The sequence below is a fragment of the Camponotus floridanus genome, unplaced genomic scaffold (assembly GCF_003227725.1).
Source record: "Camponotus floridanus strain SB8 unplaced genomic scaffold, Cflo_v7.5 scaffold20, whole genome shotgun sequence".
Classification (NCBI taxonomy): domain Eukaryota; kingdom Metazoa; phylum Arthropoda; class Insecta; order Hymenoptera; family Formicidae; genus Camponotus; species Camponotus floridanus.
The window spans coordinates 2,352,187-2,377,458 of NW_020229326.1; the positions used below are offsets into that span (position 1 = coordinate 2,352,187).

The following is a 25,272-nucleotide window of genomic DNA, read 5'->3' on the forward strand; positions in this document are numbered from 1 at the left end:
ACCTGCAGGTGAAAACAATGCAGCAACGAATAGTTTCGCTAGAAGAGGAATCGATGGGTTACAAAGGAAGCATAGCACTACAGTCTCAAAGTTCTGGCGCTAGCGAGACATCGTTATGACAATCGAGTTACTGAATGGTAGAAAACGAGACATGGGGTACAAGCTTAACGATCCAACAATTATTGCTAATGTCTTTTTTGTCGCCGCGAAATGACATTACGCAAAACGAAGAATGAATCCACGTATTTTTTTATACCGAATAATCGGCCGAAAATAAAAATGCTTAGCCATTCGCTTTGTAATTATATCATGATATATATTAATGCTATCCTAACGAGAATAAAAAAAAAAAAAGAAAAAACTCAGCTGGGCCTATGCAATGTGTGCAATGTGTCGATACACGAACGCAAGTAGCCTATTTAAAACAGCATTCAGCACATAAATTATAAATTGTTAATCAGTAAAGCGTATCGATTACAACGTGATAATCGTGTACATATGTATATTGTAAAAGCATAAACCAAGTGTGATATGTGTAAACAACAATGTAATAAATTGTGCTTTATTATCAAAGTCTAGTGCGTTTATAAATATTAAAATGTGAATGTGAAACCATTATCAATTTATCTCTATGCATTATTTAATTTTTTACTTAATAATTATATACAATTTAGATTATGTTAAGTATCCTGATTTTCTTGCTGCTCCATTTGTAATGCCATTGTTTCTGTGGCACTTTTTTCCGGTACATCAGGCCCTTCCTCCGCTGGTACATCATTAATTTCCACAGCTTCTTTACTTATCATAATTTTCTGTATTTCCTCCTCCAAATGTACACAGGCTTGCTCAATCTCATAATTTTTGGACACCAAACCAACCCACTGTGCTTCAAGAGCTCTCAGTTTATCACCTCCTTGAGTCTGCATCGACTTTCTCTGCCAATTAATCTCTTGAATCATTTTCCTCAATACTTGCAATTGCTTTTGACCCTGCCCCACCAGTTGAACCAATACTTCCAAATAAGATTTCCACGCTTCGCAGCCATAGTCCATCATTAATTCTAAATTACAGATTCTGAAATTATGCAAAGAGGTGTAAAAATAATATAAGAGATTGCACACTGAGTCAGTGAAATCATTGTCTACCTAGTGGCTTGATGCTCCAACTGCGCACTACTGTTTTGCACACTCTCGTTCCATGCTGCTAAATCATTGAGCTTGCCAGATGGAGGTGGTGGCAACTCGTAACGTTTCATACTAAGAACTTCCATCGGCAAACGATTCTGCATTCTCTCGAACTCGTGTTTCATTACTTCTGTTTCGAACGCGGTTATATTCAGAGGCTGCAAATGTTCTAGATAATTCTTTGTCGGTCTGTAACGCCGCGTCTCTTCATCTACCATCGCCAGTGCCTGGAACGTTGGGTTTCAGATATTTTAAAGAAGAAATACGCGAGTTTATTATTATTTTACATCTTCTTGGAGATGTAAAACCTTCAATTATTACGTTGCTTATTTTATTCAATGATAAAAGAGGGGTATATGATTTATTATTTACCGCTTCTCGCACGCCAGGTTCATCGTATCCCTGGTCGATATACGGTAGCGCATCGACGATCACTTCTCCAGCCATAATAAATTATTAAAATAAAACTATACGAAACTACTTTTTACAGATAACAAATGTTTGTAAACACATCACACGGTCATCTCGGTCAGGTGTTTTGTCAAACGCCAATGAATATAAGATATATAGAAGAAAACAAACTACAAGCAGAGAGAAGACTGAGAGATGTCATGGCTAGAGAACCTCTAGGAGAGAGAATGGACAACTGATCATGTGACATGTGATCAAGATTTTTCATGATTGGCTGGCAGAAAATGTATCAATTTTAGCTATTGCGACGCCAATGCAAAATATGATCACACACAAATAGGTTAATATATGTGTGTCATGTGTGTCCTATTTGTGTGTCATCATATTTTGCATTGGCGTCGCAATAACTAAAATTGATACATTTTCTGCCAGCCAATCATGAAAAAGCTTGATCAGTTGTCCATTCTCTCTCCTAGAGGTTCTCTAGTCATGGCTTAGTGTCCCTATTCTAGGGACTACAGTGATTGTCACTCAGACCCAATGCTTATTGGCTAGTTGAAAACAGAGAGAAACGTGAGAGCGGCCACCTCGTTTTAACGGGTATATTGTCCTAATGCGCTCCCTGACAAAGTGGACGTCAACTACATCCATTACAGTCGATAATAATACATGGTTCGTGTCAGAGCTATGGTTCATGTCCAAGCTATGGAGTGACCCCAAAAGTGATACTCCCTCTATGGACATTCAAAACATGGACATGAACCACAAAGTCAGAGTCCATGAATGTTCTCAGAGGGTAATATATAATTGCACAATTTCTGGTTTTGTTCCGTGCTATGTGCACGAAATGCCGGTAGCACCAGTGCTATATAACAATTAAATACTTATGTGTGTAAATTGATAATAAATAAATTATTCAATCGCGACAGATACTGTAATATTCAAAGATGAAATAAATATTTTTCAAAATAAATTGGTAAATAATACGGCTCTATGTATTTATCAACATGATAATTAAGTAAAGAGCATTAAGAGCCCACAAAACGCGGATGGCAATGCGTAAATTATTTCGAACATTAATTGTTCGCGAAATTTTTTTTTTTTTTTTTAAATGCGTTATTAGGAGAACATGATTTGTAAAGAGGTCATCAACGCATCATCGACCTCTTCGCACAATATATTCTCCTGATAATATAAATTATAAGAAACGAATTTTTGAAAATTTTCACGTTTGCGTTATTAGGAGAACGTGATTTGTAAAAAGGTCATCAACGCATCATCGACCTCCTCGCAAAATATATTCTCCTGATAATATAAAATAATAAGAAACGAATTTTCGAAAATTTTCACGCTTGCGTTATTAGGAGAACATGATTTGTAAAGAGGTCATCAACGTATCATCGACCTCCTCGCAAAATATATTCTCCTGATAATATAAAATAATAAGAAACGAATTTTCGAAAATTTTCGCGCTTGCGTTATTAGGAGAACATGATTTGTAAAGAGGTCATTAACGCATCATCGACTTCCTCGCACAATATATTCTCCTGATAATATAAATTATAAGAAACGAATTTTCGAAAATTTTCACGTTTGCGTTATTAGGAGAACATGATTTGTAAAGAAGTCATCAACGCATCATCGACCTCCTCGCAAAATATATTCTCCTGATAATATAAATTATAAGAAACGAATTTTCGAAAATTTTCACGCTTGCGTTATTAGGAGAACATGATTTGTAAAGAGGTCATCAACGCATCATCGACCTCTCGCAAATATATTCTCCTGATATATAAATATAAGAAACGAATTTTCGAAAATTTTCACGCTTGCGTTATTAGGAGAACATGATTTGTAAAGAGGTCATCAACGCATCATCGACCTCCTCGCAAAATATATTCTCCTGATAATATAAAATAATAAGAAACGAATTTTCGAAAATTTTCCGCTTGCGTTATTAGGAGAACATGATTTGTAAAGAGGTCATCAACGCATCATCGACCTCCTCGCAAATATATTCTTGATAATATAAATATAAGAAACGAATTTTCGAAAATTTTCACGTTGCGTTATTAGGAGAACATGATTTGTAAAGAGGTCATCAACGCATCATGACCTCCTCGCACAATATATTCTCCTGATAATATAAATTATAAGAAACGAATTTTCGAAAATTTTCACGTTTGCGTTATTAGGAGAACATGATTTGTAAAGAGTCATCAACGCATCATCGACCTCTCGCAAAATATATTCTCCTGATAATATAAATTATAAGAAACGAATTTTCGAAAATTTTCACGTTTGCGTTATTAGGAGAACATGATTTGTAAAGAGGTCATCAACGCATCATCGACCTCCTCGCAAATATATTCTCCTGATAATATAAATAATAAGAAACGAATTTTCGAAAATTTTCACGCTTGCGTTATTAGGAGAACATGATTTGTAAAGAGGTCATCAACGCATCATCGACCTCCTCGCAAAATATATTCTCCTGATAATATAAAATAATAAGAAACGAATTTTCGAAAATTTTCACGCTTGCGTTATTAGGAGAACATGATTTGTAAAGAGGTCATCAACGCATCATCGACCTCCTCGCAAAATATATTCTCCTGATAATATAAATTATAAGAAACGAATTTTCGAAAATTTTCACGTTTGCGTTATTAGGAGAACATGATTTGTAAAGAGGTCATCAACGCATCATCGACCTCCTCGCAAAATATATTCTCCTGATAATATAAATTATAAGAAACGAATTTTCGAAAATTTTCACGTTTGCGTTATTAGGAGAACATGATTTGTAAAGAGGTCATCAACGCATCATCGACCTCCTCGCAAATATATTCTCCTGATAATATAAATTATAAGAAACGAATTTTCGAAAATTTTCACGTTTGCGTTATTAGGAGAACATGATTTGTAAAGAGGTCATCAACGCATCATCGACCTCCTCGCAAAATATATTCTCCTGATAATATAAATTATAAGAAACGAATTTTCGAAAATTTTCACGCTTGCGTTATTAGGAGAACATGATTTGTAAAGAGGTCATCAACGCATCATCGACCTCTCGCAAATATATTCTCCTGATAATATAAATATAAGAAACGAATTTTCGAAAATTTTCACGCTTGCGTTATTAGGAGAACATGATTTGTAAAGAGGTCATCAACGCATCATCGACCTCCTCGCAAAATATATTCTCCTGATAATATAAATAATAAGAAACGAATTTTCGAAAATTTTCACGTTGCGTTATTAGGAGAACATGATTTGTAAAGAGGTCATCAACGCATCATCGACCTCCTCGCAAAATATATTCTCCTGATAATATAAATAATAAGAAACGAATTTTCGAAAATTTTCACGCTTGCGTTATTAGGAGAACATGATTTGTAAAGAGGTCATCAACGCATCATCGACCTCCTCGCAAAATATATTCTCTGATAATATAAATATAAGAAACGAATTTTCGAAAATTTTGCGTTGCGTTATTAGGAGAACATGATTTGTAAAGAGGTCATCAACGCATCATCGACCTCCTCGCAAAATATATTCTCCTGATAATATAAATTATAAGAAACGAATTTTCGAAAATTTTCGCGTTTGCGTTATTAGGAGAACATGATTTGTAAAGAGGTCATCAACGCATCATCGACCTCCTCGCACAATATATTCTCCTGATAATATAAATTATAAGAAACGAATTTTCGAAAATTTTCGCGCTTGCGTTATTAGGAGAACATGATTTGTAAAGAGATCACCAACGCATCATCGACCTCCTCGCAAAATATATTCTCCTGATAATATAAATAATAAGAAACGAATTTTCGAAAATTTTCACGCTTGCGTTATTAGGAGAACATGATTTGTAAAGAGGTCATCAACGCATCATCGACCTCCTCGCAAAATATATTCTCCTGATAATATAAAATAATAAGAAACGAATTTTCGAAAATTTTCACGCTTGCGTTATTAGGAGAACATGATTTGTAAAGAGGTCATCAACGCATCATCGACCTCCTCGCAAAATATATTCTCTGATAATATAAATATAAGAAACGATTTTTCGAAAATTTTCACGTTTGCGTTATTAGGAGAACATGATTTGTAAAGAAGTCATCAACGCATCATCGACCTCCTCGCAAAATATATTCTCCTGATAATATAAATTATAAGAAACGAATTTTCGAAAATTTTCACGTTTGCGTTATTAGGAGAACATGATTTGTAAAGAGGTCATTAACGCATCATCGACTTCCTCGCACAATATATTCTCCTGATAATATAAATTATAAGAAACGAATTTTCGAAAATTTTCACGTTTGCGTTATTAGGAGAACATGATTTGTAAAGAAGTCATCAACGCATCATCGACCTCCTCGCAAAATATATTCTCCTGATAATATAAATTATAAGAAACGAATTTTCGAAAATTTTCACGCTTGCGTTATTAGGAGAACATTATTTGTAAAGAGGTCATCAACGCATCATCGACCTCTTCGCACAATATATTCTCCTGATAATATAAATATAAGAAACGAATTTTCGAAAATTTTCACGTTTGCGTTATTAGGAGAACATGATTTGTAAAGAAGTCATCAACGCATCATCGACCTTCTCGCAAAATATATTCTCCTGATAATATAAATTATAAGAAACGAATTTTCGAAAATTTTCACGTTTGCGTTATTAGGAGAACATGATTTGTAAAGAGGTCATCAACGCATCATCGACCTCTTCGCACAATATATTCTCCTGATCATATAAATTATAAGAAACGAATTTTCGAAAATTTTCACGTTTGCGTTATTAGGAGAACATGATTTGTAAAGAGGTCATCAACGCATCATCGACCTCCTCGCAAAATATATTCTCCTGATAATATAAATAATAAGAAACGAATTTTCGAAAATTTTCACGCTTGCGTTATTAGGAGAACATGATTTGTAAAGAGGTCATCAACGCATCATCGACCTCCTCGCAAAATATATTCTCCTGATAATATAAAATAATAAGAAACGAATTTTCGAAAATTTTCACGCTTGCGTTATTAGGAGAACATGATTTGTAAAGAGGTCATCACCGCATCATCGACCTCCTCGCAAAATATATTCTCCTGATAATATAAAATAATAAGAAACGAATTTTCGAAAATTTTCGCGCTTGCGTTATTAGGAGAACATGATTTGGAAAGAGGTCATCAACGCATCATCGACCTCCTCGCAAAATATATTCTCTTGATAATATAAATTATAAGAAACGAATTTTCGAAAATTTTGACGTTTGCGTTATTAGGAGAACATGATTTGTAAAGAGGTCATCAACGCATCATCGACCTCTTCGCACAATATATTCTCCTGATCATATAAATTATAAGAAACGAATTTTCGAAAATTTTCGCGTTTGCGTTATTAGGAGATCATAATTTGTAAAGAGGTCATCAACGCATCATCGACCTCCTCACACAATATATTCTCCTGATAATATAAATTATAAGAAACGAATTTTCGAAAATTTTCGCGCTTGCGTTATTAGGAGAACATGATTTGTAAAGAGATCACCAACGCATCATCGACCTCCTCGCAAAATATATTCTCCTGATAATATAATATAATAAGAAACGAATTTTCGAAAATTTTCACGCTTGCGTTATTAGGAGAACATGATTTGTAAAGAGGTCATCAACGCATCTTCGACCTCCTCGCAAAATATATTCTCCTGATAATATAAAATAATAAGAAACGAATTTTCGAAAATTTTCACGCTTGCGTTATTAGGAGAACATGATTTGTAAAGAGGTCATCAACGCATCATCGACCTCCTCGCAAAATATATTCTCTTGATAATATAAATTATAAGAAACGAATTTTCGAAAATTTTCACGTTTGCGTTATTAGGAGAACATGATTTGTAAAGAAGTCATCAACGCATCATCGACCTCCTCGCAAAATATATTCTCCTGATAATATAAATTATAAGAAACGAATTTTGAAAATTTTCACGTTTGCGTTATTAGGAGAACGTGATTTGTAAAAAGGTCATCAACGCATCATCGACCTCCTCGCAAAATATATTCTCCTGATAATATAAATAATAAGAAACGAATTTTCGAAAATTTTCACGCTTGCGTTATTAGGAGAACATGATTTGTAAAGAGGTCATCAACGTATCATCGACCTCCTCGCAAAATATATTCTCCTGATAATATAAAATAATAAGAAACGAATTTTCGAAAATTTTCGCGCTTGCGTTATTAGGAGAACATGATTTGTAAAGAGGTCATTAACGCATCATCGACTTCCTCGCACAATATATTCTCCTGATAATATAAATTATAAGAAACGAATTTTCGAAAATTTTCACGTTTGCGTTATTAGGAGAACATGATTTGTAAAGAAGTCATCAACGCATCATCGACCTCCTCGCAAAATATATTCTCCTGATAATATAAATTATAAGAAACGAATTTTCGAAAATTTTCACGCTTGCGTTATTAGGAGAACATGATTTGTAAAGAGGTCATCAACGCATCATCGACCTCTTCGCACAATATATTCTCCTGATCATATAAATTATAAGAAACGAATTTTCGAAAATTTTCACGTTTGCGTTATTAGGAGAACATGATTTGTAAAGAGGTCATCAACGCATCATCGACCACCTCGCAAAATATATTCTCCTGATAATATAAAATAATAAGAAACGAATTTTCGAAAATTTTCACGCTTGCGTTATTAGGAGAACATGATTTGTAAAGAGGTCATCAACGCATCATCGACCTCCTCGCGAAATATATTCTTTTGATAATATAAAATAATAAGAAACGAATTTTCGAAAATTTTCGCGCTTGCGTTATTAGGAGAACATGATTTGTAAAGAGGTCATTAACGCATCATCGACCTCCTCGCACAATATATTCTCCTGATAATATAAATGATAAGAAACGAATTTTCGAAAATTTTCACGTTTGCGTTATTAGGAGAACATGATTTGTAAAGAAGTCATCAACGCATCATCGACCTTCTCGCAAAATATATTCTCCTGATAATATAAATTATAAGAAACGAATTTTCGAAAATTTTCACGTTTGCGTTATTAGGAGAACATGATTTGTAAAGAGGTCATCAACGCATCATCGACCTCTTCGCACAATATATTCTCCTGATCATATAAATTATAAGAAACGAATTTTCGAAAATTTTCACGTTTGCGTTATTAGGAGAACATGATTTGTAAAGAGGTCATCAACGCATCATCGACCTCCTCGCAAAATATATTCTCCTGATAATATAAAATAATAAGAAACGAATTTTCGAAAATTTTCACGCTTGCGTTATTAGGAGAACATGATTTGTAAAGAGGTCATCAACGCATCATCGACCTCCTCGCAAAATATATTCTCCTGATAATATAAAATAATAAGAAACGAATTTTCGAAAATTTTCACGCTTGCGTTATTAGGAGAACATGATTTGTAAAGAGGTCATCAACGCATCATCGACCTCCTCGCAAAATATATTCTCCTGATAATATAAAATAATAAGAAACGAATTTTCGAAAATTTTCGCGCTTGCGTTATTAGGAGAACATGATTTGGAAAGAGGTCATCAACGCATCATCGACCTCCTCGCAAAATATATTCTCTTGATAATATAAATTATAAGAAACGAATTTTCGAAAATTTTCACGTTTGCGTTATTAGGAGAACATGATTTGTAAAGAAGTCATCAACGCATCATCGACCTCCTCGCAAAATATATTCTCCTGATAATATAAATTATAAGAAACGAATTTTCGAAAATTTTCACGCTTGCGTTATTAGGAGAACATGATTTGTAAAGAGGTCATCAACGCATCATCGACCTCCTCGCAAAATATATTCTACTGATAATATAAATCATAAGAAACGAATTTTCGAAAATTTTCACGTTTGCGTTATTAGGAGAACATGATTTGTAAAGAGGTCATCAACGCATCATGGACCTCCTCGCAAAATATATTCTCCTGATAATATAAATTATAAGAAACGAATTGGTTTGTGGGCTCTTAATGCTATTTACTTTATTATCATGTTGTTAAATATTTTTCTATATTCGAGTGTCACCGTGTGAATGATGGCAAAGCTATGACATGTATAGCCGCTTGCTATACGTCGTCAAGGCCAAACATATGATATTAATTGATAATTCTCTGCCGAAATATTTTGCGTACTATATATACACGCGACATTTTAAATAGAAGTATATTTTATTTTAAATTAATTAATTATGAACGATTGATGTATCACGGAACAATCGCGATATATCGCAAACCACCATCATGTTTCGGAGAGCGACGCGTCCACCGCTTCGCCGCGATCGTAGTATCTATATTTAATTAATTAATCGAACGATTGCATTCCGATTCATCTTTTCGTTCGGTATATATAAGTATTTAATCAATTAATCGAACGATTACATTCGGCTTGCCATTTTACTCGCCGCGTTACAGTGAATATCGCGCGAGATAGGCAGGCAACATGCGCGGCGTCGTGCACGATTTCGACTGTCCGCGCGCAGACGAAAAACAGCGAATTTATATCTCGACTTCCAGACGCGATTTCGTTCTTTTTGCATAAAATTCTACACCATTTCGCGGCACTACCGTTTAAATCTCGTCCCGATCGCCCGAAGAGCGGCTGACTTACAGTGAATATCCGAAATTTGCTTCTTGGACTCACACTTAAATGTAATATTTATACATATAATATAAATATATAATATAAATATATAATATAAATAATAGCAAGGAAAAGAGAGAACATATTAATATTTTTATATAATAAATTATTATTAATTAAATTATTTATATTTTTATTTATATTATTTATATTATCAGAGGGACATATATGTTATCCTCTGAGAACCTTCGTGGACATTTGTTTTGTAGTTCATATTTTGTTGTTAATGTTCATAGAGGGAGTATCACTTCCAGGGATAAAGCGAGCCACGACATCTCTCAGTCTCTCTGTGCACGCTCGGTCGGCTTCGGTCAGCTCCAATCAGCGTTGAGCGCATGCGCATCGCATCGCCTCCACGCTGTTGACAGATATGACCAGAGAGAAACCTGAGAGCGGCCACCTCGCTTTAACGGGCACATTGTCTTAATGCGCCGCCTGACAAAGTGGACGTCAACTAAATCCATTACATTCGATAATAATACATGGTTCGTATCTGAGCTATGGTTCATGTCCAATTGCTATGGCAGCTTGAAGTAAGCATGTAATCGTAATTTTCATAATGTGTTGTATTTTTGTTACAGGACATACAAAGTTGGAAAACTTGTCTGCCAATACCCTTAAAAAATTAGGATTATGTGAAGATCATTTCGTTATTACATCATAACGAAGAACGTGAAAGCGCGACGAGTGAAAGAGAAAAGCAAAATCGTAAGCTCGTCGCGTGGCAGTCGCGTGGTCTGTCATTGATGAGACAAAAACAGAACGATGAATTATCGATTCTTATCCGACTGTCCACCTCTGAATAGTTCGGACATGAACCCATATCATAGACACAAACCATGTTTCGTTACCGAGCGTAATGGACATAGTTCACGTCCACTTTGTCAGACGGCGCGTCAAGCATCGAGAAATGTGCCCGTCGAGGCTGGTGGCCGCTCTCAGGTTTCTCTCTGGTTGAAAATAAAGACTTTTGATTGGTCTACTGTCCCTATTCTAGGCTAGTTGAAAATAAAGACTTTTGATTGGTCTAGTGTCCCTATTCTGGGCTAGTTGAAAATAAAGACTTTTGATTGGTCTAGTGTCCCTAGAATAGGGGCACTAGATCAATCAAAAGTCTTTATTTTCAACTAGCCAATAAGCATTGGGTCTGAGTGACAATCACTCCCAAATATTTCGAAGCATTTGATTAGCCAATTGGAACGAAGAGATTTCTATCAGTCAGTGTACACTAGTGCAAAAAGTTTGTTTGTTCGTGCTGAACAAACCTGTTGTTTGTGGAGATTTTGCATGTTATGAATGATTAATTATATATGTGAAGAAAGTTTGAAAAAGATAAAATTAAAATTTTCAGAAAAAAAATTTAAAGGATTTCGGATCGAGATTAGTTACGAAAATCCCTAAGAGACGCCATTTTATTCCTCGAAATATTAGCCGCAGTCGAAACGTTTGTGAAAGTTTTGTGTAGTTTTCCGCTGTTTTTATTCGGAATGTGTGGACCTGCACATTTTTTTCAATCTAAATGATTTCATTTTTTCCAGCGATATGAGTATTATAAAAATTTAAACTTTTGTCAGGTTATACATTCTCAGTAATTATTTCCCTTTAACACATACATATTCATCAGGTTAGTTGACAAATTTAAACAAGTTTTGCTTCTTGATCTCAATAATTTTAATATTTATTTATTTATATTAATAATAATTCAGATGAATACGTTTAAAATTTCTAAGTTAATTGCTTTCAGTGTAATCAGGATAAGAATATTGGAGCTTAATCATGGCTATGCACACTGTTCCACCAAAGCGAAAAGAAATCTACAAGTATGAAGCCCCATGGCCGTTGTACAGTATGAACTGGTCAGTGAGGCCTGATAAAAGATTTCGTTTAGCATTGGGAAGTTTTGTGGAAGAGTACAACAATAAAGTACAAATTGTTTCGCTGGACGAAGAGACATCTGAATTTAGTGCTAAAAGTACATTTGATCATCCTTATCCAACTACAAAAATTATGTGGATACCAGATAGCAAAGGTATTTGCATTTATTTTAATTTGTTATCTTTTCTGGGTCCTATTGATAATCAAATAAATAAATATTTGTTTATTTATACAGGTTTATTTCCCGATCTTCTTGCCACATCTGGTGATTATTTAAGAGTGTGGCGTGCCGCCGAACCTGAGACTCGTTTGGAATGTGTCTTAAATAACAATAAGAATTCTGATTTCTGTGCGCCACTTACGTCCTTTGATTGGAACGAGGTAGATCCGAATCTTATCGGCACTTCTAGTATAGACACTACTTGCACTATATGGGGCTTAGAAACAGGACAGATGTTGGGCAGAGTAAACATGGTTACGGGTCATGTAAAAACACAGCTGATTGCTCATGACAAAGAAGTATACGACATTGCATTTAGCCGCGCCGGAGGTGGTCGCGACATGTTCGCGTCTGTCGGTGCTGATGGTTCTGTGCGAATGTTCGATCTGCGACACTTGGAGCACTCGACGATAATCTACGAGGATCCGCAACACACTCCGCTATTGCGACTAGCATGGAACAAGCAGGATCCAAATTATCTTGCTACTGTAGCAATGGACGCATGCGAAGTCATTATCCTGGATGTTCGTGTACCATGCACGCCAGTCGCAAGATTAAGTAATCACAGGTCAATATAAAACTCATTCATTCACGATTGTTACTTATGTCATATTATTATACAGAGATATTTCATTTCTCGTATTGAATATTTCTTCAATTAATTGCTTTGTTATAGAGCCAGCGTTAATGGTATAGCTTGGGCCCCACATTCGTCATGTCACATTTGCACTGCTGGTGATGATAATCAAGCATTGATTTGGGATATACAGCAAATGCCAAGAGCGATAGAAGATCCTATACTTGCTTACACTGCTGCAGAAGGTGAAGTTAATCAGATTCAGTGGGGCGCCACGCAGCCCGATTGGATAGCCATTTGTTACAATAAAGCAGCCGAGATTCTTCGAGTTTAAATTAAGAATCTCTCATTAAAATATAATTATTTTTAATTTTAATTTAAATGCGCGAATGATAAAGAATTAGTATTTTTTTTTATATTAACTTAAAATATATTCTGAGCGAATGGCTGTAAATAGCAACATTCAATTTTTGCGTCTTTTAACTATGTATATACATTTATAAAAATATTACATAAATTGTATCGATATATAATTAATCAATCATTAATAGTTGAAAAAACGGTTTTTAAATTGCGTTAAGTATAAACATCGATATAATTTTATAGTTAATTGTTATTGCAATAACAGTATATATGTAATACCATATAATATAGCGTGGTTGTAGCATTAATTCCCTCGAATGTGATCAAGTTATTGTGATTACTCGCAATTTTTAGTATGTAATGTACAGATTTTTATATAAGTGTAAATTTTTGATATTTCAAGATGTATTGTATATTATATAATAACACTCCCGACGAATATATATCAATGATTACATCATCAATGATATGAATACCAAATTAACAAGTTAATTTAAAAGTTTAAAATGTAAAAATTTATGTTAAAATTATTTATGTTAAAATGTAAAAATTTAAAAGTTAATTTAAAAGAGACCCATTATGTAATAATATTTATTAACAATTTCAAATTAATAATTAATAATTTCAATATTACATAGAAATTATTGAATTATGTATCAGAATTGACACATATATGTAGAAAGGTATTTATATTAATAAGAGTAAAATTTTTACAAAAAACATGCATGCTTTATGTATTATTATATGAAATATCGTGTGATTTACAAATGTTAAACGAACAATATGCAATTATTTACAATAATGAGCTCTGTATGAGTTTATAATTCGGTCAATTATATAAAATGAATGCGTTTTTTTCGCATTTATTTTGGTCTAGACTGACATTTCGCGCGCGTGTGTATGTGTATGCATGATTTTTTTAGTTTGCAATTTTTTTCCTAGTGCAATAAATATTATTAACTCTGATACAGAGTAAATATACTTTCGCCTTCAATGTAATAAGCAGTGATCTTATTATATTCATGAAACTATTCGATAGAAAATCTTTAAAAATTTCTAAGCATTATCAAGAAAACCACGATAACTTCTCGGTCATAGACGGAATACTTTTATCTGTATCAATACATTTTTATAATGTAATGCAAGAGCTTAATTATCCTCTCACGGATCAATATAAGAAAAGAAATATGCTTTGGCAAGAATCTATGCCTTAAAAGACTTTGAATATATGTATATAATATTTTTATACATGTCTATCCTCTAAGTCAAGTAAATCTGTATATATTTTTATGCGAGACATTATTTATATAAAAGCATTGATTTTTCTTTCTAATGTCGACAAAATAAATTACATCCACTCAATCTCGAACACTCACAAATTATACATGCACGCATTTCGCATTTTACTTTCATTAATAATTTATATTACAAACGAATTGTAAGCAGATCATATATTTACGAGAAATGTTAAAATTCATCTTTTATCCTCTCGTCTCGGTCTGATTTTCTCTCAAAATAACAACATGTGAATTTATATCGCGTAAATAACAACTATTGTATGTGACTTCGCTGAGTGTGTTTACTCTATTTCAATATAAAATAAACTCAGACTAATAGAATACAATACTAGAATACTCAATACTAGAATATTCAATACTAGAATACTGAATACTAGAATACTGAATACTAGAATACTCAATACTAGAATACTACAATTCTCGATATCCTCGAGACGTAAAATTCAAAGTAATTGAAAGATTTATGTAATCTATTATCGCGAGTAACTTTAATGGCAGGTAAGATCATATCTTGCATCGCGAAGTGTCTGAACTCGCCGATACTTTATGTGATCATTGTATAAGACACTTTTCCAGATTCTATTGAGGATTTTCTTTAAACTCTCGAAAAATCGAGTATACAAATTTTTCGAAATTGCTTACAGAACACATAATTTACTCGCAATATAGTAAAGGTGAAGAATCGTGCATCCCATGGTGAGCATGTTTCCCATGGCGACAGACACGTGTACGCGGCGGAACGCTTGATGAATCTTCAAGTAGTGCGGGCAGTTTTTTAGCGGTCCGGTGTTGTAACCGCCAATCTCGTTTCCAACACCTGCCGCGCGTTCCAAGTTGTTTTTCAGCACGATCAACTGGAGCAGCGGAGGTGTTAGGTAGAGACGAATTAACAATTCCAGGAAGAAGGCTCCGGACATCGCACCGACCTACGAATAGCATTAAATAATTTTATTCGTCTCTCTTTTCAATTTTAATAATTTTAAAATTAAGTAGAAAAATTAAATTAAGAAAAAGTCAAATCTCTGAAAAGTTATATCTATTAAAAAATGTATATGTTATGTATGTAAAAGAAAAATCTGCCTTTAATTTTTAAGATATTATCTACTCACCTGAATAGCAATTTCGGCGTCCCATGTGCACGTCGGATGGTGTTTGACGAATATGAGGAGAGTGGTGAGACTCAAGCATGCGTTAATCGTAAAATATCTCGGAAATAGAACACGCTGCACCTCACCAAACGCGTGTCGTGGTAATGCAAAGTATAAGGATAAACCTGCAAACAAATTATCATATGTGTAAGTAATCAATTATAGAAACTTATGTAAGAAAAAAAGAGAAAACTCACTCTCTATTCTTACGATATACAGATATTTCGATATTTCTTACTTACCTGATACGAAGGTCATCCAAATTTGCGCACCAAAATGTATGACGAAGGATGCAAGATAAATGAAGGACGTTATCCTTGAATAAGAATAGCTAGAAGCCTGTGCTTTTCCCTTTGTTGAAACAAGGAGCGATGCAACAAACAAGACCGCTGCGATCACGATTACGTGAGTGGGTTGTGTTGTGTGAAAGAGGATTCTGCAAAAAAAAGCATAATTATGAATTTAATATCTCGATCTCTCTCAATTGCGGGAATTTTAATTAAAGAAAACACTCTGTTCCGGATCAATCAAAACTTTTTTGATAATTTGTAAAAAGAAATTAATTTTTTTTTCACGTAGGAATATGTTAGAATTGGCGTTCTTATTGTTATTTTAGATATTATAGTTCAAATTCGAAAAATTTCAAATCGAGAATTAATTAGCAAAAAATTATGCTATTTGCAACTTGAAAGGCTTGGAAGGAATGCAATAAAAATACATTATCTCGATTGGAATCGTAACAGTCCATGTGGTCTGATTAGATCTTTTTCATTTTTTTCTCATTCTTATCACCATAAAAAAGTTTACAGTGATGATCCAACTTGACGCAATTTGCGAGATATACTCCAAGCACCGTATGTTCTCGATCATATCTTTGCAATTGGATATTATATAATTTGCCGAGTATTTTGAACTGTATGATTATTTAATACATGGTACGCAAGTCTGCGGTCCGCGATATCGATGAATTCGAATTCGTCACAATCTTCTTTAAATAATTTAATTTATGTTGACGTAACGTCAAAGTCAAATAAATCTGCCGAGGTTGAAGACGTCTGAGAATGCTTTGCTGTCAATGCAAACATGTGATTAACGCTTATAGATTTGTATGTCCAATTTTGAAATAAGTTCAAGAGCATGTAGAACTTTTGCTTTCTAACATACAACACACCCATGCACACACATATATGTGTGTGTTGATTTATCATAATTATCCTATTTATTTTCTCGTCGTAGAAAATTGTTTTCTATATATGAATACGCGAATATATTATAAAAATATATTTATAATATAAAGAGATGAAAAAGTATTATATTTGAAAGGAATGTAATTTATATATTATTGTAATTTATATATTACTTATTATCATTCATATAGTTCTCATATGACGCAAATGTTAAAAATGCAACGCATGAAGAAGATGAAGAACTCGTTAGTAAATTTCAGCAAGCGCTTCCTGCTGAGATGACACGCATTTATGCCTGTGGCATATCGAAGACGCACAAATAGCAATAATTTTTGCACGTACAAGCACGTGTGTCAACATGTATGCATTCGCGCACACATACGCGTGACTCTCTCGAAATTCTCCGAAGTGTCTCGCGTATTTTATGCCGGTGCTGTTACGAAGATGCTGATGTACGCATTCCCTGATTAAGTACCCCGACGTCTGCCTGCAACGTTTCTTTTTTTTTCTCTCAATAAATTGAAAGCGCGCTCGCATATTTGCCAACGCGATATTCGCTTCGATAAATCTCGGTCCTTTTGATTCTGCATATTTTGAATAACATTATGCAAATTTAATAAAAAAGAATTTGCATAATCATCCGTTTCTGACCACTCGATCAGAAATTATTTCTATTTATCTATTTTATAAATAGACACAAAGTGATTCTAATTCTTTCAGAAGGTAACGCTTTTAATTTATCAATCAAACGCGATTTAACGTGACGTATATCAAATTATCGCATATGACGCAGCCTTTATTTATTCATTAATCTTAACAGCAAACAAATAATTTTACATGTTTGCATCATAAAATTTTTATCTTTCAAAATTGTCTAATTTATCAAATTTCAGGCGTACGTCGTTTAAAATGTAATAATGGTCGCTAATGTGTCATGCTGCTGAATAATTATATACAATTTTCGCCGACGTATATAATTTACGTAATTGCACGAAGGGAGATCGCAAGAGAGATATTCGCGAGAGAAATTACTTTTTTTTTCGTTAACCAGATAAAAGTATCGTCGTGAATCAATAGGCGAGCATCATCCTTGGACTAATTTTACATTTGCAAATAAAATCACGAGGACTGATCTGACTGTCGAGAGACGTTTTTTTTCTGGCAATCGTAGAGCATTCTTGATAAGAAACATTTGTAACAATACATTGCGCGCGATCACACTCTTGATCTGTTTCGAGTGTCAATTAATCGCGACGAGGTCAACCAATCACAATACGTTTGTCAGTGAATTTTTTGCCCTCAATTGTCTCTTCGTGATTAATAAATCGGTGTTTGCGCGACACAAGTAGGTGAACATGCGAGACAAAAAAATCCAGCACGCGACGTTTTGCGTCACATCTGTCTATCTCGTTTGTTATAGACCCGCATATTTTTATCTCCTATATTTTATCATTCCCGTTATTTTTATATCGGTTACGATAAGTGCAAGATGCATGGTGAAACAAATGTATCCAACGAGAAATTTAATTAAATAATGAGATTATTTTGTCTTTCATTTATTTCATTAACGATGCTAGACGATTTTATTTATTTATCTCTTTACCGTTCGTCAGATATAAAATATTGTGAGATAGTTAGATACCTCTTTTTCTGTCACTTTTTCTTTATTTTAATCAAATGCATATATTGGTTAGATATATTGGTTAGATATATGAATAGTTAATTTTTCTATATTTCTTTCGTTCTTAATATTTTAATTATTTTTTATTATTTCTGCTTTTTCCATTTTTTATTTTATTTTAATCTCTCTCTCTCTCTCTCTTGTTATCTTATATTTTTTCATTTAAAGATTGTATATCCCGTCTTTTATTTATGGTGCAGGATCTGCGAAAGAAAGAGAGGATTACGATAACCGCGATTCGACATGCGAATAATCGGACGTACGTTTGTGTGTGTGCGTTACGAGTCTGGCATTATCAACGGGAAACGTGCAGGATGGCACGCACGATCTATGTCGCTTAGATTGCGACGGTATATGATTCGCAAAAGTCAGTCAGTCCTCTCTTCGGTTTTAATAACCGTACGAAACACAATGAGTGCGAATCTCTCATTTGCATACATCTGATCTCTCCTTTTTGCTTCAAAATGTCGCGTTACTCCTAAAATGTAACCTTGTAACTCTAAATAAATCTATCTTTAAATACAAATTTAATACTTGGAATATATATATATATATATATATATATATATATATATATATATATCAGTTCTGTTCTGTACATCGATTAATTTCAGTTATAAACAATAATCTCAATTAATAGGTGAATCTACATCAAGACAATTTTTACACAAAGTTAAATAAGAATCTGAAATAAGTGTGGTGGAAATTTTATTAAAGATATAATATCGTCAAAAATAATTACGTCATATTTCGAATAACTGAATGTACATATTGGAAAGAGAGAGAGAGAAAAAATAAATTATATAAATTATTAATAAACGGAAGGATGACATGTGAATAAACGCTCAATATACTATTCATACATATTGCGATGCGTCTCTAATAAATTATGCGACATAATGGAATGATCAGACAAAACAAACGAGATCATTTATGCCTCATTTGTGATTCTTTAAAGATGCGAGAAAGGTGCGTGATACTCGACGAATTTACCAGTTTTGACACGGCAGGCAGATTACAGGTATTTGGTATGCTCGTGAACTCGTTATACAACTTATCGTTTTGCGCGTGCTAAATTTCTATAAAAAGAAATCCTTGAAATTTTACGTATTTCCAATTATCGAAAACGATTGATTACGATTTAATATATATTAGTATAAAAGGCTTTTCGCGTACACAAATTAAACAATGGAATCCAAAACTAAAAAAGACAACAAAATTATATATTCTTCAAGTTAATAATCAAGTTAATTTTAGATAGAATTAGCTAGAATTTTTAGAGAATAATTACATTTTTTATTTTAATATTAATTAGAAAAATATACGATAGAAGAAATTGAAAGCTTGCAATAAATGATGTTATTTTTGCTAAAAAGAAATTAATTGCAAATTAATGTATTAATTAAGTGCAAAAACAGTTGTTATTAAAAAGATATCTAACCTTGCGATATTCTATAAATATATATAATAAACCTTTGTTAAAATGAAATTTCTTTACGGTTGTTTTTTTTAACAGTGATTTATATATATAGATATGATATCTATGTAATATATATGTTGTATTTTCGTACGAGATATGCAAAATTTATAATATAATAATTATGAAATATATATTTTATATATACTGATGTGACCTGATTGTGACATACATTTATTAAAGAGCCGTTAACGCAAGAGCAATTATCGGGAACAATCGATTAATTTCAACCAATATTCAAAATGTTTGAATGCTTGATCAACGGACTATTTAATAAGAAATCTCCTCGAGAGATAATGTTTCCTACGCCTTTGCGTTATAAACGGGTTTCGGCGGTTGTCCGAAACGCCCAGGATATGTAATTATGTTTTTTTTATTGGAATTTGTATCACGCGTGACCACGTATGCTGTGTCAGCTCAAAAATGTATACGTATGCGATTTCAGTGCGAGAAAGTCGCGATTCCATTAAACTTTATTGTACAAACAAAAATTAACGATTGCCTCCCGTGCAAAAAAACACGCGTTATGTACATTATCAAAAATGCACGCATTATATATATATATATACAAAAAAATAACGTTATATTGTATAAATGTATAAATTTTTTACATTACATTATTTATATAATTAACATTAAGATTAATTAGAATAATAGTTAAATATAAATATTTTTCTTTGCTACGAGATTTTTGATATATATATATATATATATTTGTATGTTGTGTGTGTGTGTAAGAAATTATTATAAAAAATAAATGTTAGAAGATAAAGCAATAAAAAAATATTTAATCTCTTTATAAACGACTTCTTTGAAGGAATGAAGTTTGCGTGCACGTCCTTTACAAGAATGCATTCATTTATCTCTCTTTCTTTTTTTGAGAGAATGGCGATTACACGAACATGACACGCAGCAAGAGCGGATACAGTCATCGGTCTGTGTGTTCTCCCACGAGACACATCGTAGACTTGTAATCATTATCCAATTATCCGACTAATTATAGGCACGCGATGTTAATGCCCGAGAACATTGCACTCGAGAGCGATTTAATCGATGTTTCTTGATTACACATAAAAGTGCAATCACTAAATAAAAGATATGTTTACGGAATTATATGGAATTATTGAAATATCGCGTTATCGATATGATAAACTTTACGTCGAATTAAACGGACTCAGAGATCCGTGAAAGTTTTTCGATTCTTTTTCTTTTTCTTTTTTTTAGAAATTATACTTAGATCTTTTAGAATTATCGGAATCCAAATCGTTCACAAAATATCGAGAGAAGAAAAAGATGTTATCAGTAAAAATTATTCCAGAACTTAGTGACAACTTTTGAAGAGGATAGTGCGTCAATTATGACGTCATTGGCACCTTTGACAAGAATAGATAAAAGAAGGTATGCGTCACATCTAAAATAAACTTCTTTTAACCGCGAATTTTACATTTTTTCAAAAAAGGAGATCTATTTATAATTTTATATATATATATATATATATATATATATATATATAAAGATTGAAAAAAGAAACAATGCTCAATAAAAATAATCTCTCGTGGCGTGTCATTACTAACTTGATTTTTCAAAATTATAGCGTATTTCGTTTCGGCAAAAAAGGACATTTATTGTCCAAATTATAATGTAACAATAAAAAGATAATGTGACAATAAAAAGAAATTAAAGAGAAATCTTTTTAAATTGCTATTTCGATGACGTCTTCGCGCGCCAATAGATTGCTGTTTTCATAACGATTCTTAAAATAGAGATCAAAGACGAGTACTGACTAGATGCACATATGTGTCTTACAAATGGGAGGCAATAAATGTGTCATATGATGGAAAATTTATCGCGAAGATAGAAAAGATTTTTTTAGATAGACCATGTACCATCAGTTTCAATTATTCGCGGAATTTAATTTAAAACATTAGATATATAGACATTAGTAATACGTTAGTAATTTTTCGGTGATTTTTTCTGATAAAATTAAAAAATACATTTATCTTCTGAATCAATAAATTAAGCGGAAGGCTCTTATCACGAGAAGGTTCTTCATCGCAATATCAAAATCCAATTAATTAATTTTTATCATATGCCTAGAACTTACGTATTAAAATCTAAATGTGTTTGTAATGATTAAAATAGAATAGTCATAATAGAAATATCGTAAATAGCTGACAATTTTGTAAATCTATCTATTTTGACAGCGTTAAAAATGATCCTATCTTTAACTCTTCGAAAATGAAAATGTAAGATATATGTTTATTTTATTTATTTAATTACTTGTAATTATCGCGTTCTTAATATATATAGAAATGTTAGAAATTGATCTCCCTGTAGAAATAATTTTAAAAAAGACTACTAGCATTGCTAATTAAAGTCGTAAATTATGCTTCTTTCATCATGAACAGTTTGCTCCGCGATATATTTTATCATTGAAATTTTATGCAAAGGCATTATTAAGTTTTTGTCAATAAATTTCGGGCTGTGTTGCACTGCTTTTCGGATATATTATGTATATTTTTGCATAAAATGTTAAAAATGTTATCTAAACAGATTGGAAAAGATGAATAAAAGTATATACTACCATTATATTACGCGCGTATATGTATTGATTTGGTATTATGAATGATAAATCGTAATTGGATTTGCAAATCCAGAGTGATTAAGTCGTATATGATCGTATATATGTAAAATGACTTCAACTCACAAGACAATTACATATATATGATAAGAACATTGCATATACAAAGGTCTTTTCTTGCACACATCGCATGCAAAAATTTTACGATAGCAATCGTTTTGTTTATTTTAAGTATGTGTACTTTCCAAAAGTAAATCTTGCATATATAAAGATTCTTTTTTATCAACGACACACGGTGTCTTAAAACTCGAAACATTTCTTTGCAAGTGTGAAAAATATGCAAGACTTGCCTAAGTTGAGAACTTTGTAATTGCATCTACAAATTGTAACGAGATCCTTATAGAGGGGACAAAACTTCACGCGTGAACTCGAAGAGTTTGTCTAACATGCGAGAGTGCGTCCAGCTCTCAGATCTGCCTCCTCTGAAGAAAATCGTCTTTGATGAAAGAAAGCGAACGTCTGATCGATAAGACGAGAGTCAGATAAGTCTGACGAAATCTGTCGGTTTTTATGCAGAAATTTTCAAATTTTGTATTAAAAATTATCAAAGAGGGAGAGAGAGAGAGAGAGAGAGAGAGAGAGAGCAAATTTTTTATACTTACTTGAACGCTTTGGAGTGACCCACGATCTCGTAGTACTTGGTAAGCTTCTTCAACAGCAGGCTGTAGTGAACCGTGCTCGCGGTCAGGACATTGTCGGCCAGATAGAGCGCGTTTCTCTCCTGCTCTCGCTGACGCAGGAGCTCCTCTTTCTCCAGCATCTCCTCGTGAAGTTTCGTGTACTTTTCCTTGGCACGGGACAACTTGCCGCTTTTTTTCTTCGAATCGAGTAACATCGTTTCGTTACCAACCAATGTACGTACACACATGGTGCCTCGCTGCCAATGTACCGTGATATCAGTGAATCTCAAAGTTATCTCTTGTTCAAAAACGATGATCTTTGAACGGGGCACTCGGGTCACTTGAAGACTGTTCGCGATTTCCCTATCCCGTTGGCAAGTTACTGATCTCTCGTGTCTCTCCTCTCTATCTATTTAAATGCTCCAGCAGCGCAGGTGGGTTTGACGAACTTGAATGTGCTCGATAGCGCGATAGCCTGTCGTCGAGGGTGACCGATCACATCCGATCGTTTGATATGCGTGCCGTGCGTGGGAGAGAAATTCTACACTTGCTATTTCTCTCTCTTTCTGATTTTCTCTATCTCTCTCTCTGCCCGATTATCGCCGTAGAGTGCGCTGCGCCTCGACACCGCTCCACTTTTATGTCACTCCCTCTCTTTCCTCCGGTTCTCCGTCTCTACGAGGTGGCGAACGGATGCGAAAGGGTTGAGGCGCCATGGGTCTCTTTTTTACAAGAGAGAACGCTGATGTTTTTTTTTTCGCGGTGGCATTTTGATTCTCAGAATTGAATCTTCTATAAAGAGAATGTATATAGAAATATTTACGATTTTCACTCTATATATGTAACGTGATCTTTTCTTTTATAGCGTATATAATAGCTTTATATTCATTTATAAATCTAAACAGATTATAATAAAATATTCGAGCATTGCAGGATTAATATTTTTGTATTATATTTTACACAGGTTGAAATTATTATAAAAAAGAGCCAATAAAGAAGTGAGTGAGAGAAATTAATTGCACAACTCACATGTGAAAATGTTAAATTCATTTCATATGATAGAAATATTCGAAATAAGATATTCATTCATTGCTGATCAAAATATTCAATCATGCAAGGTCTATTTTTTTATTAAATTATAAAGTATATTATTTCTTTCGCATCGCATTATTAAATAATAAAAATGATGCATACGTTTCTAATTTTAAATTGAGACAATAGATTTGTTATAATTTACAATAGATTTGTTACAAAGTTACGGGAACTATTTATTTATATAATTTACTGCTCGTGATATCTAATTCTTGCATTCCTATTTGTATTATTCTTCGACCCAGATAGCAGAGTGACATCTTAATAACGTTTTAATGACGTCATTGTATGTCATTAAGACGTCTGAAGACGTCATCTTGCTACCTGGGGAGAACGTATTACTCATCTTAGAGAATGTATAATTCAAAAACAAGAAAAAACAATATAGAATTTTTACAATTTCTACAATTCAATACAGATTAAAAAAATCTCTCGAGATATCTCATTATCGATAATGAATGTTTTACAATATTAATTGTATGTATTATATTTAGATGTAAATTACAATTTTCGCATGATTCTCGCACTTGTCGTTACATAAAAATTATGCAGAGTTAAGATGATTTACGGAAGTATGGAAACGGTGACGAAAACCTTTCGACTAACGTGTAAATATTGATAACGATAATATACAGTTCGTGTAAATTCACGTCAAACTGCTGAAACTGTCAACAGTCGAGTCGAATTCGAGAAAGCTTGTAAATATCTGTTACGAACATGTATAATCTCATTAAAATTTCAGGAACCGATAATCCATCCTGAGAATGTCG

At 33.2% G+C, this 25,272-nt stretch overlaps 4 protein-coding genes across 10 annotated transcripts in view; 2 read left to right on the forward strand and 2 right to left on the reverse strand.

Annotated features, from left to right (window-relative positions):
• LOC105249961 (colorectal mutant cancer protein) overlaps positions 1-572 on the forward strand; it is a 38,068-nt gene extending 37,496 nt beyond the window's left edge. For all 6 annotated transcript variants that reach the window (XM_025408251.1, XM_011255782.2, XM_025408250.1 and 3 more), the window contains one exon: positions 9-572. Coding sequence is in view for 5 of the 6 variants with exons in the window: in XM_011255782.2 (XP_011254084.1) it covers positions 9-119 (111 nt within the window). In the remaining variant the exon portion in view is untranslated. The remainder of the gene's footprint in view (positions 1-8) is intronic.
• Positions 531-1,747, reverse strand: LOC105249960 (pre-mRNA-splicing factor SPF27). The gene is made up of 3 exons (XM_011255781.3): positions 1,557-1,747; positions 1,146-1,411; positions 531-1,074 (listed from the first exon to the last, which is right to left on the reverse strand). The coding sequence occupies exons 1-3, from the start codon at positions 1,629-1,631 to the stop codon at positions 681-683; spliced, it is 735 nt and encodes a 244-aa protein (XP_011254083.1). The 5' UTR covers positions 1,632-1,747; the 3' UTR covers positions 531-680.
• Positions 1,748-11,550: 9,803 nt separating this feature from the next.
• On the forward strand, positions 11,551-13,468 carry LOC105252476 (DDB1- and CUL4-associated factor 7). Of its 2 annotated transcripts, none has more exons than XM_025408310.1 (4): positions 11,551-11,947; positions 12,054-12,352; positions 12,434-12,986; positions 13,095-13,468. In XM_025408310.1, the coding sequence occupies exons 2-4, from the start codon at positions 12,100-12,102 to the stop codon at positions 13,327-13,329; spliced, it is 1,041 nt and encodes a 346-aa protein (XP_025264095.1). In that variant the 5' UTR covers positions 11,551-11,947; positions 12,054-12,099; the 3' UTR covers positions 13,330-13,468. The 2 variants fall into 2 exon arrangements, with proteins under 2 accessions (XP_025264095.1, XP_011258161.1); XM_011259859.3 differs by having other exon boundaries at positions 12,068-12,352; positions 13,095-13,467.
• Positions 13,469-14,794: 1,326 nt separating this feature from the next.
• On the reverse strand, positions 14,795-24,037 carry LOC105252475 (transmembrane protein 205). Its single transcript, XM_011259858.3, has 4 exons — positions 23,393-24,037; positions 16,047-16,240; positions 15,766-15,929; positions 14,795-15,582 (listed from the first exon to the last, which is right to left on the reverse strand). The coding sequence occupies exons 1-4, from the start codon at positions 23,656-23,658 to the stop codon at positions 15,295-15,297; spliced, it is 912 nt and encodes a 303-aa protein (XP_011258160.1). The 5' UTR covers positions 23,659-24,037; the 3' UTR covers positions 14,795-15,294.
• Between the last annotated feature and the right edge of the window lie 1,235 nt (positions 24,038-25,272).